We start from the raw sequence: 13702 nt of genomic DNA, 5'->3' as shown, positions 1-13702 counted from the left end.
TGAATGTTTGCAAATGGCCATATCTGTATGTAAAGTTGAATCCAAAAGTGGTTGAATGCGGAATGTTGAATGTCAATCAATGTAAACAAACTTTTTCTTTTGGTCTTTTGGTTTTGGTCTTCAAAATAGATTTACCTCACTTAGAGTGTATTCACTGTTTTTTCAGTGTGGTAAAATCTATTTCAAAGTCCTGCTAAGGGTCGGAAAAAAAGGAAAATTTCAACTTTTTACCCCCTGAAAGATCGAAATTTTGTCAAAATTGGTCAAATTAGTCCCGCTAAGGGTCGTAAAATTCCCAAAATTTTCCTTTGTTTTCTCCTTTTTAGTCCCGGTAAGGGTCCAAAGTTCGAAAGTCGGGCGGCACCCCCCCCCGTCAGCTCGCAACCCCAGTACCCCCCCCCCCCCCCCCCCCCCCCGGGGTTTAACTTTACATGCACAACTTTTTCTAAATAGCTCCAGTGGTTTGGTGAAATAGCTCCAATTCTGGCTTTCCAAGTTAGGAGGGACCTTCCCGAAGGCATTTAACGGTGGTTAGACTAGATACACAGACATTCATACGGAAACACAATAAAGTGAAAGTATATAGCTATAAACTCAAAAAGTCTAGCTTCCTGGAGGCACGTCTCTTCATTGTCTGCGCTGTGATCATCTTAATGGCTTCGATCCTTTCAGCTTGGAGAAAAGATTGCATCATGAAAAAGTACTAATGCACTTGAAAAAAATTAAAGCGCATTTCAACTTTTCTCGACTGTAAGTCTGAATAGACCACAATGGCATTCCTTTATTTTTCTTTTGACCAACAACATAGAAGATTTTTCTTGGGAAGTGCTTTAATATTTAAAGCATTAAAAGCTTTATAAGTGCATGACATGATCTTCTGCGTGGGCATTTAGTGAAAGCTTGACTAAATTAGTTGTTAAAAAGATAAAGCTTACGTACAAATATCGATTTATTTGTGAACTTTTTGATCATGTGATTAGAAGAAGACCAATCCCTTGAGAAGATTTTGGTAATGTGATCGAAAAGTTTGCAAACCACAACTTGTCTTTTGTTTGTAACAAACGAAAATTGAACACAAAGCTAAAATGATACATTGCCAGACCGGGATTTTTTATAATGACTATGTTTTTATCAAAGCGTCGATAGAAAGTGTTGCACTCTTTAAAGAATACAATTCGAAAACAATGAAATTAGACCCCAGTTACTGTAGTTCGATAAAAAATGCCGTTGGTGTCAATGGGATGAGCTGGAGTTTTTACAAGATACTTCACTAATTGGTCATTTAAAGTGATAGAAATGACGCGTTCTTTAGAAAAAGTAATAAAACGACCAACCAAATCAAATAAGAGCTTGTAAAAACTCCAGCTTGTCCTGGTTTCAATAGATGTGTTCGGCCTCTCCTAGGTCTTATCTGATAAAAGAGTATGGGGAATATGCCAGGCATACATCTGGTAAACGTGGTAATCTCTGAGGATAGGTATCTATCCAGAGATAGGGCTCATTCCGGATGATTCAGAGGGTTCACTTCTCTCTCTTAGGTCTTGAGTTCAATGAGTAAAATCTTCGTCTCGTCTGAGCAGGTTTTAACCAGTAACCAGGAACTTATACAACTCGTCCTTTTAAAGTCTTAGAGGTTTCAAAGGTGACAAGATATAAAGTGAAGGTAAAAGAATTGGCCTGGTACCGAGATAAGTTATATTTATATCGTTCTTATCGCTATTAAAAAAGTAACCTCGTTTTTAGCCGTTAAAATGTCAGCTATCAGCATTAGAATCCTGATTAGACATTTGGCATGAAAACTTGTTAGCTCATCATGATTTTGGCAATTATTATTACTTTGGTATTCATTAACAATTTGGCAAGGCAGACATTAATTAAGCTATTAATTATAGCAAGTCAGTCTCTTCATTCCGTTACCAGGAAAGTATACATCCCTTTCTCACAGACCCACTAGGAACCCTTCCCACTGGAAAAATCGGTAAAACTATCGTCCCCATTGGAAAATTACTTTGAAAAAATACTTCAATTGTTGTTCCCGCTGAAAATAATAATAAACCTATCTTTACTGCCAAATATTATGCTAATTTTTCCATCCCCACTGAATTTTGTGACTTAAAAACAATGGAATTTAAATCTCCAGCCATAAAAAATGAAAGACTTTTAATCCGCATCGAGTTTCAGTCTGTTATTTTTACCTATACTGGCTTCTGTGAGAAGAGGGTGTAAAAATGGAAAGAAACAAAATGTTCTAGATGTTATGCTCCTATAACCCACCTTAAAACGCTGGCATTGTATCCAATATTCCCACAGAGGATATAAGGCCAAAAAAGAATCAAGGACACTGATAAGAATAAAGTAAACTGAAGCCAGATTTACCTTCTTATTTTTCCCTTCCCTTCGTCAAATAAAAAATACACCTTTAAGAATTAATTAATAAAGCAAAAAATTATATCTGAATATTATATTTGTCATCATAGGATAAATGGGTGCATGTCAAATTTATGTCGATTCGTTTAAGCACATTTGTATTTGACTAAGCAGTATTTTTTGGTTCCCCAACAAGGATCCTCAAATGACTCATTGTCGCAAGAGATTTCACATGATTTTCTGCCATCACATTTCAAGGACATGATTCTTTTACTTGATGCTTCTCCGCAAGATGTGTTCCAATGGTAATGATACCATTTTTTGCAACCTTTGCTTATCTTGCGACCATAGTAAGAACCTTCGAGGATTTGAAGTTTTCCTTCATTCTTACAAGAAATGATCCTGCTGTCATCTTCGCAAATACGAACTTGACCCATTTTGCCAGCTATGAAAAAAAAGAAGAAAATAAAACAATGAATAACTGAGTCATCCTTCCATAGTATTTGATAGTATCACTACAGACTGATCTTTGTGGAAACCTACAAACCTTTCCTCCTATCCATAATGTCTCTTTCATATTACCCTGTTCGAAGTCCGAAAAACGTTAAAAAAAATCAAACCTTTGGTTATCTGAGGTCTTTCTGTTTCAATTGGTTCTTCTGTTCCATCTGGTCTGTCGGTTTCTACAGGTCCCTCAGTTCCCTCTGGTTCCTCGGTTCCTACGGGTCCCCCAGTTCCCTCTGGTCCCTCAGTTTCATCTGGGGTCTCTGTTCCTTCTGGTGCCTCAGTTCCCTCTGGTGCCTCGGTTCCTACGGGTCCCTCAGTTCCCTCTGGGGTCTCTGTTCCTTCTGATGCCTCTGTTTTAAATGGTCTTTTTGTTGCTTGTGGTTTTTCTGTCTCTTCTGGTTCCTCTGTTTTTTCGGGTCCCTCTGTTACAAATGGGCCTTGTGGTGTTTCCTGTTCTTGTGTTCCTCCGGGTCCTTCGGTTTCTTCTGGTTGCTCAGTTCCTTCTGATGCTTCAGTTCCAAAGAAACTGTTTGGAAAACCTAAATAAAAATAGTGGAAAATGAAGCATAAGATTTGAAAAATGATAGACCCTACGTTGAAAAGCAAGGTATGGGTATGTGCTGCCCTTAATGGTGCCTTTTTGGATGTTCAAAGTCCCTCTAAGGGTCGTAAAAATCACAGTATCTAATTTCAGTCCCCTAAAGGTTACAAAAAACCACTAACTCCGATATTTATCCCTAAAAAGGCTACACTTTTTGGATAGTAGTCCTGGTAAGGGTTCTAAAATTCACAAATATTCGGCTTTCCTCAATTTTATACCCTAAATTTCCGATTTTCAAAAGTGGGGCGGCTACCCTTTGTCATTTCGCAAACCTAGTACCTCCCCCGGCAGAACTCATTCCCTCACGCTTTTGTGCAAATACCAACTTAGACTATGCTATAGCCTTAGACAAATCACTATCTAAGAAATAAGCCCAAAGCCGAAGAAAATTCGCAAACGGGCTTTTTGCCGAAAATAGTTTACATCTGATTAAGTCTGCCAGTCTTCTTCGAAATTCTCCCGCCGATTTTCTTTCCCTATATACCGGCTGCCATAACGGCTCTAAAGTCCTCTCTATGATATTTTATGTATGATATTTTCCCGCCTTTACTATCATTCTAATAGACAATAACATCGTCTAATACCAACCGTTCTTCTACAGTTTTGAAAATATATTTACCAAAATTAACAGCTCTTCCAGGGAAGAAGCACCATGGCTCTTTACTATTTTCTTCCAAAGGACTCCAACAACAATGTTTACGTTCACATTCACTTTTCTTGATAAGAGAATGTCCACAGTCCACTCTGTACTTCTTGTCAACCTTGCATTGTTCTACAAGATGTAAAAGAAAAACATGAACATGCTCCCTGTTTGAATGCCCCATTGGTACTGGGATTAGAGGTACCTTATATGTGTAAACAAGAACCCTACGCCGTCAGGGATCCATAGAAAGTTTGATGTTTGAGGCTGGAAAGACTTAACTTTCCAAATAGGTTAATTCTAGAGGGATTTTTTTCATAAACAAACTTCTTATTGTTTTTTGAAATATTTCTTCAAATATTTTTGAAATTTCCAATATTTTTTTTTCTTTATCCTTAAAGGTTTTTTTGTATCAAAAATCGTAGTGTTTTTGATAAATTGAAGATAGATAAGCATCTGAAACATTTCAATTGTGCAGAATAATGCAAAAGATTGATGGACCACCCAAAATAAAGGGCAAATGACTTACTTGCTGCGTTAGCCAACACAATTGTAACGACGAATGCCAACAGAACCTTCATTTTGTCCCAGCTGGAATGAGAAAAGGCTTGTTACAACGATTTTTTTTTATTTTACACCGCCCTGTAATATTAGGGAATTGTGCCATAGTTAACGACTTTTAGAAATTCCCGGGGGCACGCGATTTCTAAACGACTGCACGTGCCGTCAAAAAATTGCTTTCAAAATCAGAACCTTAGAGTGCAGCCCTTGAGAAGTGAAAAGGTACCCTTACATTACAGTGCTTTCGAGAGTCTCGAAAAACCTACCCTTAAGGACGGCACATGCGATGGGTTGGACCATATGAGTGCCCTCCCCCCTGGAGAGATCCCAACAACCTACTTTGCCTAGATTTTGAATTCAATATGGGCTGCATGCTTGTAATCGTGCAATCATCGCAATCATATATGACGTTACAGCATTAATTAGAGAAATATTATTCAAAATCGACATTGAAATGCTATTTCCAGAGCAAACTCACTGTAGATTAAAAAAAAACTCACCAAATTCAAGCAAGACTTGTTTGCATCGAAGCTTTGTGAAAATGAGACTTCAAGTACGCTAAATTTATTTGATTCAATATTCGATACATTCATTGTCGCGTGGCAAAAAAGGAAACACAAAGCGCTGAAATTTTAACCTAAAATTTTTATATTAGCATGCAGGTACTTGATAAATGTAAGACTTTATCTTAGACCAAGTGTAACCTGAGTGCTAATTTGCCACAAAAATCTTTTTGGATTTCGGTGCGAAAGTGATAAATCTTTGAAAATATCGTTAGCTAAAAATTATGAATTTTTCTGCCGAAATGCCGATTTTTCCCATAAAATTTTCGTCGGCTAAAAAATATTCGAGCCCTTAATTTATTTTTACCGGCATTGCTAATGATATTCGACTTTTCTGTAAAGGAAGTTTCCATCGCTACCGTAAAACAATGGAGATTTATTAAATTACAAAAGTGCGATAGATTCCAGATTCCGATTGTCCAAAGTTACAAAATGGTTGGGAATGCATGGGGATGAATGTAAACTTTAAATAAAAAAAGTTTTACCTGAGTTGAGGAATAATCTAAAGGAAAAGAAGGGAAAAGCGTGCAGGTTCGAATAACTGTTTAATAAAATAGATTCGTAAGGTTTAGATATAATACAGTCTACTATTATTAACATTGATATTTAAGGTCGGACTAGAAATGGCACCATCAAGATAGCATGAAGATGTCTATCTAACGAACCCTGGTGTAAAAACTCTTCCACCATAGCTACGAAAATTTTATTTGTAATTAAATATCATTTTAAGAAATTCTGACATTTAACATTGGTAACTGGGGGTACTAGGTTTGCTTGATGACGGGTGTACCGCCCGATTTTATGAAAATTGGGAAATTTTAGGATTGTTATCAGGACTTTTTCCAAAAAGTCAAACTTTTGAAAGAAGAAAGTCGGGACATGAAGCCGGGATTTGTCTGAGATTTCTCGTTCTTTTTAACCCTTAGATGGACTGATATTAGCTGTTATGGTTTTTACGACCCTTAGCGGGATTTAAGAGGGCGGCACCTCCTACACTGGTAGGTAAATCACCCTGGGTTTGTTTAGGTACCCCACACCCTAGGTACTTCTTTTGGAAACCGTATTGTACAAGTTTGAAAAGATCAATTTAAACAGCCAGATATCCAGGGGGTCAGTAGTAAATGGCACAATTTTTTCAAATTGAGATTAATAAGTTCCATATTTAAACTCAAGGAAATTTCTTCAGAATTGGAAACTCTTGAAACCAGTGCACGAAAAAAAATTTCCTCTGAATAAAAGAAATTCTATTTGACCCATCTTTGTACCCCTGTTTTTGACCAATTCTCGCGTACCAATAATACACCCCTGCCTCTGTGACCCAGTGGGATCCACCCCACTGGCCTAGTGAAATTTTTTACCAAAAATGGCTCATTTTTCAGCCCCACTGGACAAATCACTCACCCCCCTGGAATGTTGTAGTAAAAAAACACCCCATTGAAAATGATGAAAAGTTTACACATACCCCACTTGAAATGCCCTTATTTTAACGTACCCCAGCAGAACTTTTCTTTCAAAAAATCACCACACTAGAATTTTGTCCTTCCCCTTCTTTAAAGGTGAAATATCCAAAAAAAATCTGCTTGCTTCGATCGCTTACCATCAAATGTTCCACTTCAATATATTAACTGCATTTAAACCGACTTCTATCGTCATTGTCATGGTCATTTTAAAACGTAGAAAATGCCAAACGAGAGGGGTTGAAAATCAAAAATTTCTGTCAGCGCAAACCACAGTTGCACTCGTATCTTTCTTTCTTTAAAGCTAGGTTATAGCCTGAAAGATTTTCGAGAGGCTTTCTCACTTGCGTAGATACTGAAAGAAAGACCTCTACTTGAATCATGTTGACTAAACATTACTAGGTTCCAGAGTTCATAAAATTTGATATAACATACTGCTCCTCTATACCAGGGGGGGGGGTACTAGGGTTGCGAGCTGACGGGGGGTGCCGCCCGACTTTCGAACTTTAGAACCTTACCGGGACTAAAAAGGAGAAAACAAAGGAGAATTTTGGGAATTTTGCGTCCCTTAGCGGGACAAATTTGACCAATTTTGACCAAATTTCGATCTTTCAGGGGGTAAAAAGTTGAAATTTTCCTATTTTTCCGACCCTTAGTGGGACTTTGGAAGTCCAAAAAAGGTACCCTTAAGGGCGGCACATACATTTACCTAAGTACCCTCCCCCCAGGCCTCTATAGCCCCCTTCCCCCAGACCTCATTACATTTCATGTTACAGTGTAAGAGTAGATCCACCTGATGATATTTTTAGTGGTATTTAGTAGCATGTAAGAAGCAGATTTTTACTAGCACTAAACCAAAAGTTAGCCAACACCTTCGAAGCGGTCTACAGTCTAACACACAGGCTAACGAAAATTTAGCTCATGCAAAAGATTCTTTCTCACCCCACTGAATGTCAAGGAAATTTTTGCCACCCCACTCAATATTTGAAAGAATACTTTTGACCCCAGTTAATTTCAGGTTTTTTGATTCTCACCCCACTGGGTAATCAACACCCACTGGGGCACAGAGACAGGGGTGTAATAATATTTTGAAAGTTAGATTCAATCTCAAATTTTCTTCTCATAAATAAAAGTTCATACAAATAGTAAAACAGTATGTCAAAATAATGATTTTTTACAAATCATAACCAACACATTTGTATTTGACTAAACAATACTTCTTAGTTCCCCAACAAGGATCACCAAATCGATCATTGTTGCAATCGATACTACACGACCTTTTGCCATCACATAATTCAGCCATCTTGTCTTTGCCACCGTTAGCTTCGCATGTAGTTGACCAATTGATGTTGTAGAATCGTTTGCATACAGATGTGTTTTTGCGACCATAGTAGGAACCAGATTGGATTTGTACTGACCAGTTAGCAGGGCAAGAAAGAGTTTCTGCTTTATCTTCACAGATTCGAACATCAGATTTACCCTTGACACCTTTTCAAAGAAAAGAAATTTTACCATACAATGGATTCTGTGTCAAAAACTCAGGCAAGGTGTTAGAAACTATAATTTAAGTTTTACAGGGATTTTAATCCCCAGTATCACTTGCACCATCTTTAAATATTTCTATTGGATGTAGTTCTGCAAGCTAGACGACTAATTCAGACATAGTAGAAATAAAGCAAAAAGTAATGGAGGGAACAATTTTAGTTTATTCGAACTAAATCCCGTAACAATAGAATTATTATCATATAGCGCCTATACTACTGAATTACACGCATTATAAACGATTCCAGTCTATATTGGATGCAATAAAATCTTTCTTGAGTAATATAAGAATCGTAAAAAAGCGGACTAGGGGACTCGGTTCGGGTTTGCCGAACGATAATTGTTAAATAATCCAAAAGATACGTACACATTTGTGGCATGCAACTTTGGGTTTCTGTGTGTTTGCCAACGCATTTCTTCCCACCAAATTGTTCTTTTGGACTATTGCATTTACGGCTTCGTGATTGTGAACCCATTCCACAAGACTTGCTACATTGGCTGAATTCCGACCACCCTCCCCAGGCTCCGTTAACTATAAAAGGATGGATTAAAATTAAGATTAAGAATAGACCTTTTCATAAATCATGGTGATTTTGTCCCTTGAGACATTAAATGATTTTTTTATAAATCGAAAGAAGTTCTAATAAAATCCGCTGGGAGTTAATCACCTTGGCAATAATTTCAAAACGAGGCAAGTTATGTTCGTGACGCAAATTATGAAAAGGTCTATTATTACGTAATTTTAATGAACCATTGTCTCAGTAGGTCGTTGAGTTTCTCTAGAGGCTCTTACACGGCTGTAAAGCGACTAAAATAATACGGTGAGGGACGGAGTATCTCTGTTTTTATTTTAGGATTTCAAATTATAAAGATCACTGAAAATTATGGAGTTTTTTTCCTGTGTTTAGTATAGCATAAGTCTCAGTTTAATGATATTTTAGGGCATTCTGTTGAACTGGGATGGTTTTTTCAGGAATAAAACTTAGGAGATTGACGTCAGCAGAGAATAAAACAATGATACTATTTAGTTACTAACAAACCTTCTGAGAGTCTTGCAACCGGGTCAGCTAAAATTTCTGAATCTTTTGATATTCTTATCAAGTCTATCATATTACCTTGAAAAGACTTCATTTTACTTACTTGGGCAGTTTTGAGTGTTGCATTCTTCGACTTGAGTCAAATTTTCACAACCTTTTCCAGGGTCGTTTGGGATGGGATCTACGCATGCGCGCTCACGTGATCTTCTACCACCACCACATGATTTGGAACATTGTGACCATGGACCAAAATCACTGACTCCACCATCAATTGCTGAAATTTAGATGAAAATTCATAAGGAAGGAAACAAGTACCCAAGTGCCAGTGTAAGCTTATTTTTTCACTTTTACTTAAATCAGATTACCCAAACTCCCTTAAACATTAATAGGATAGCTCATTATATTCACAAGAGTGAATGTATGGCATTTATAAATTTTTTTTCTTCTGATTTTTCTTCCTCAAAAAATATACATATTCCCAGATCTTTTGTGGCTTCATGACCTACTGAAAGTAACAAAGCACCCAAAAAGAAAACTTGCAACCATTATAATTTGCTCGATAATTCCGAATAATATTTGACTCTTAAAAATCTCTTAAAAAGAAACGTACGTGTTGCTGCATCAGCTTTGATTTGGTAAACATATTCGTGTTCTTCATCTCCAGCACTATGATGACCAACATCGATGCATCCTGCTTCATTGTTGGTACGGTTTGATGCATGGAAAGATTTGCCACCATGGCAATGACCGTTATGTCCGATTGAGAAGTATTTGTAATCATCTTTCGTTTTGCTGAAGCATTCGCATACTAATCTGGAGACATGGAGAATTGATATTAAAGTGATCCTCGTCTAGACCAGAATTTTCTAAGAACTGTTCTGCCACTGTGTAGAAGGCCTTATACACGGTATACTAACGAACAAATAAGACGACACGCTACTGAAAAAGTTCGTCTACAGGAACACTAGACTATAGAGCTTACTTCTGACTGAACTTTGCTTTCTGACGATTTTGATGGCGCTGAGTCCAGTGAAGTAGACTGGAGAATTTCTCCATCTTGAATTTTTTCACTTTTGTTTTCAAAAATTATATAAAAATATCAAAACAATAAAATGTTTTCTAAAATCCCATCAAAGTTTATGAAACTACGATAGTTTTCTGTTTGTTTTTCTTCAAAAAGGGACTAGCAGCCAATTTGATTGACTTCAAAATTTGCCATACTCACCAACTTTACCAAATCCACATTTTCAATGTCAAAAGATCATAGTTTCATGGCAAATTTGTACACCGCTACGCCGCCATTTTGATTTCTGTTTTGTGGTGCTTCGTCAGCAGTTTTCTTTTGGCGTTTGTAGAACGCGAAGTGTTTATACGCCCGGGTGAATTTTTTAACCAACCAAATTGCCGATCGGCATGGTTTTGTTTTAGCATTGGAAGGTCTTCTATTTTTCAAAATCTTTGGCAAAATTGGAGCGAAAAGAACACAGGTCTCGTGGGAACAGTGTTTTGTATGGAGACATTTATGGCACTCAAATTTTGCCACATTTGCCAAATTTTTGTCAATCGAATGCAAAATAATTGGCAATCAGGGCAAAAATGGCATATTTTGAGGTCAATCGAATTGGCTGTAGGTCTAGTGGCATGGATTTGCTACCACCTCAAGCAAAGCCAAAAAATGGAGCCTGCAAAATTACACTGGGCCACTTATCAGCGCCATCCAGTCTATCAAAAAGCTGCAAGTGGCCCCGGGCTACAAGAACACCTGAGGGAGCTAGATATTTACTCAAAATGTGCAATATCTCACCTTCTTTTGGGCAAGTTTGCATCACGCTCGTTAGAAGTATTCTTAAATCAAATCTCCGGCTGTACTACCAGGAGGATTAGAAATATTACCCTAATAAATGTCTTACTTTGGAAGTTGTTCCTCATAGTTGTCGATGTCAAAAGTTTCATCCAAATCGATGACTTCATGGAAAGAATCTGGTCGAACTTCATCCTCGATCTGAAAGCAACCAATTTTCTTGTATTTGCTGACGTCGCATTCTGTAACGAAAGACCACCTAGGTCAGTATCTCATATGTATTTAACAGAGACACCCCCTTCTCACAGACCCAGTAGGATTTTTTCAGCCAGTGTGGATAAAAATATGAAACTCGATGGGGATTGATATTCCCATACTTTTTATGGCTGGGGATTTCAATTCTTTTGTTTTCAAGTTAGAAAATTCTGTGGGGGGGGGCAGTGGGAAAAGTAGCAAAATATTTCGCAGTGGGGATTGGTTTATTTGAAAATTTTCAGTGGGGATAACAATTGGAGGATAATTTTCCATACAGAGGGAGATTATCTGAGAAATAAAATTCTGCCTTGCTGAATTCTAGACATATATCGAAAACGGAATCATACTGGCCTGACTCATATACGCGATTTCTTATAAGTACTAGTAAATCTTGGATGAGTCTCAACCGAACCCAATTCTTATTTTGTGTTTTTCAGGTTAATATGTTCTTAAAATGCTAGGTTTAGTGTTAGTTAGGGTTTTCGCCGGGATAGGCTTAATTTGGTCTAAGGTTATTGCCGTAATTTAGCATCGTGTTCTTATAAAAAAGCATAGATCAGAGGTACATCTTTATTATGGTTCATACTTTTCAAAAAAGGCACTGGTATCTCAAGAACTATTTACAGTTTGATTTATTGAGCTGTTTCTTGTTAAAAAAATAAATTTGAATGCACCTCAATATTACCATAATTTTATACTTTTTCCAAAAGGAATTTCGGGGAGCTACGTGAAAAAACAAAATTCAAACGTCAGTGAATTTCAAACAAGCCATCTAATTTTACTGCTGCATGGTGGAACTGAAGAAACTTTTTCAATTTTTTGTTTATATTTCGTCATTTTTGCCACTTATCAGGGTGAAAATGGGAAAATAAATTTTTTTCCGACAGGGTCCCAAATTTACCAAACATTCATATCTGACAGGGTCCACTTTTCAAACTCCAGCGGTACGTCCCCGTCGGCCGTCAAGGTCAGTGCCCCCCCCCCGGGGGATTACCTAACAGAATAAGGCAATAAGAACTTTTAAGCTTACCTGCGCTGATGACAGCAACGAAAAATGAAAAAAAGATAACGGTTTTCATCCTTCCTGCGTGAACTGTGAATGTTTATCCTTTCCCAATACGTGTCCAATTTTTGAAGGTAATGAAAAGCCTCATTCTCATTATTTATAGGATTTCATTCCTAATTCTCATGCCTTTGTAAATTAAATTCAACCAAAAAGGTTTTTAATGATGTGTTTCTATTAAAACTTCAAATTATCAAAGGAATGTTTATCCTGATCCTAACAAGCGGAAAAAGTGTGAATTTGTTTCAAAAAGATTCGTATGCATATTGCTAAGCAAGTGCGGCTTCGAGACTATCGTGAAAATTTTACTCCTTTAATTCCTTTTATGTTTCATAACTAGAAACATAGAGCTTGAGATGACGATTTGTCGCCAATTATGCGCATAAAAAAATCAGCCCATTTCAGAAATGTTTAAACACGTCCCGAACCTAATATTGTCTGAGTAACCAGCGGAATAATTTTCTCTTTGCTCTTTTGTCGTAGTTGGATTAGCATAATCAAACTGACTTTTATTAATATTAATCCTTAAGCCCTATTCGTACTAGCCGTGGGGTGGTTCAGAACTTGGGAGAGAGAAAGGCTTTTTCTGTACCACCCTTTAACTCTTGAACTAGTCGGTCTTGAACTCTTGAATTTGGCACATCAAATCCTTGTTACATAAGATAAATTTTCAATGATGTCACTCATCATTCTCAATTTAAAAAAAAATTCCTTTGTTCTTTCATAATAAAAGCAACTCCCGTAGTACGAATAGGGTTAAAGGGACATTAAAGTAGTAAAATGTAAACATTGCGCGAACCACGTGTCATTAAAGAGAACAATTAAAATCACGTGTCCAAAACAAACCTGTAAAACAATTGAACAATTAAAGTTAGCCATATTTGGTTTGATTTTTTATTTTGACATGTGACATTTGTTTTGACTTTGTATCCGCTGCATACAGTTTGTTTACAAATTTCGCAAGTACTGTTATGTCCCTTTAAGTAGTTAAGTCAATTTAAATAAGTCAATTTGAATTGGCAAATCACCGCCCTTAAAAATGCATTATTTGACACCGCAAGCAGGCATTCGGCTTTCTTATTTAAAGTTAACCTGTGAAGACTACAATCATGGTCGTAATATTTGAGAAAAAGGGAAATTTACCGGGAAGTTTTGAAACCACAATCGATTTTTAAGTGCTCTAAAGTAGGTTGGAAGGGTAGAGTTTTAATTCTGAGTTTTAATGCTAGACTTAAGAATTACGAGCTTAGGATCTGAGGATCCAAAAGTTCAAAAATGGTCCAATAAGGCTCATAATATAGCCTGGAA

The 13702-nt window shown here is 37.0% G+C and overlaps 2 protein-coding genes across 2 annotated transcripts; both read right to left on the bottom strand.

Moving 5' to 3' along the window:
- Window positions 1–2345: 2345 nt before the first annotated feature.
- Window positions 2346–5254, bottom strand: LOC136816252 (uncharacterized). Its single transcript, XM_067072582.1, has 5 exons — window positions 5177–5254; window positions 4645–4706; window positions 4095–4247; window positions 2988–3413; window positions 2346–2812 (listed from the first exon to the last, which is right to left on the bottom strand). Exons 2-5 carry the CDS (start codon window positions 4694–4696, stop codon window positions 2514–2516), a joined length of 930 nt encoding a protein of 309 aa, XP_066928683.1. The 5' UTR covers window positions 4697–4706; window positions 5177–5254; the 3' UTR covers window positions 2346–2513.
- Window positions 5255–7796: 2542 nt separating this feature from the next.
- On the bottom strand, window positions 7797–12459 carry LOC136816251 (properdin-like). The gene is made up of 6 exons (XM_067072581.1): window positions 12362–12459; window positions 11186–11318; window positions 9886–10088; window positions 9379–9549; window positions 8606–8770; window positions 7797–8184 (listed from the first exon to the last, which is right to left on the bottom strand). The coding sequence occupies exons 1-6, from the start codon at window positions 12408–12410 to the stop codon at window positions 7871–7873; spliced, it is 1035 nt and encodes a 344-aa protein (XP_066928682.1). The 5' UTR covers window positions 12411–12459; the 3' UTR covers window positions 7797–7870.
- Between the last annotated feature and the right edge of the window lie 1243 nt (window positions 12460–13702).

Source organism: Clytia hemisphaerica, unplaced genomic scaffold, assembly GCF_902728285.1.
Source record: "Clytia hemisphaerica strain Z4C2 unplaced genomic scaffold, Clytia hemisphaerica genome assembly, whole genome shotgun sequence".
Taxonomy (NCBI): Eukaryota; Metazoa; Cnidaria; class Hydrozoa; order Leptothecata; family Clytiidae; genus Clytia; species Clytia hemisphaerica.
This window is presented reverse-complemented; position numbering and strand designations above follow the sequence as displayed.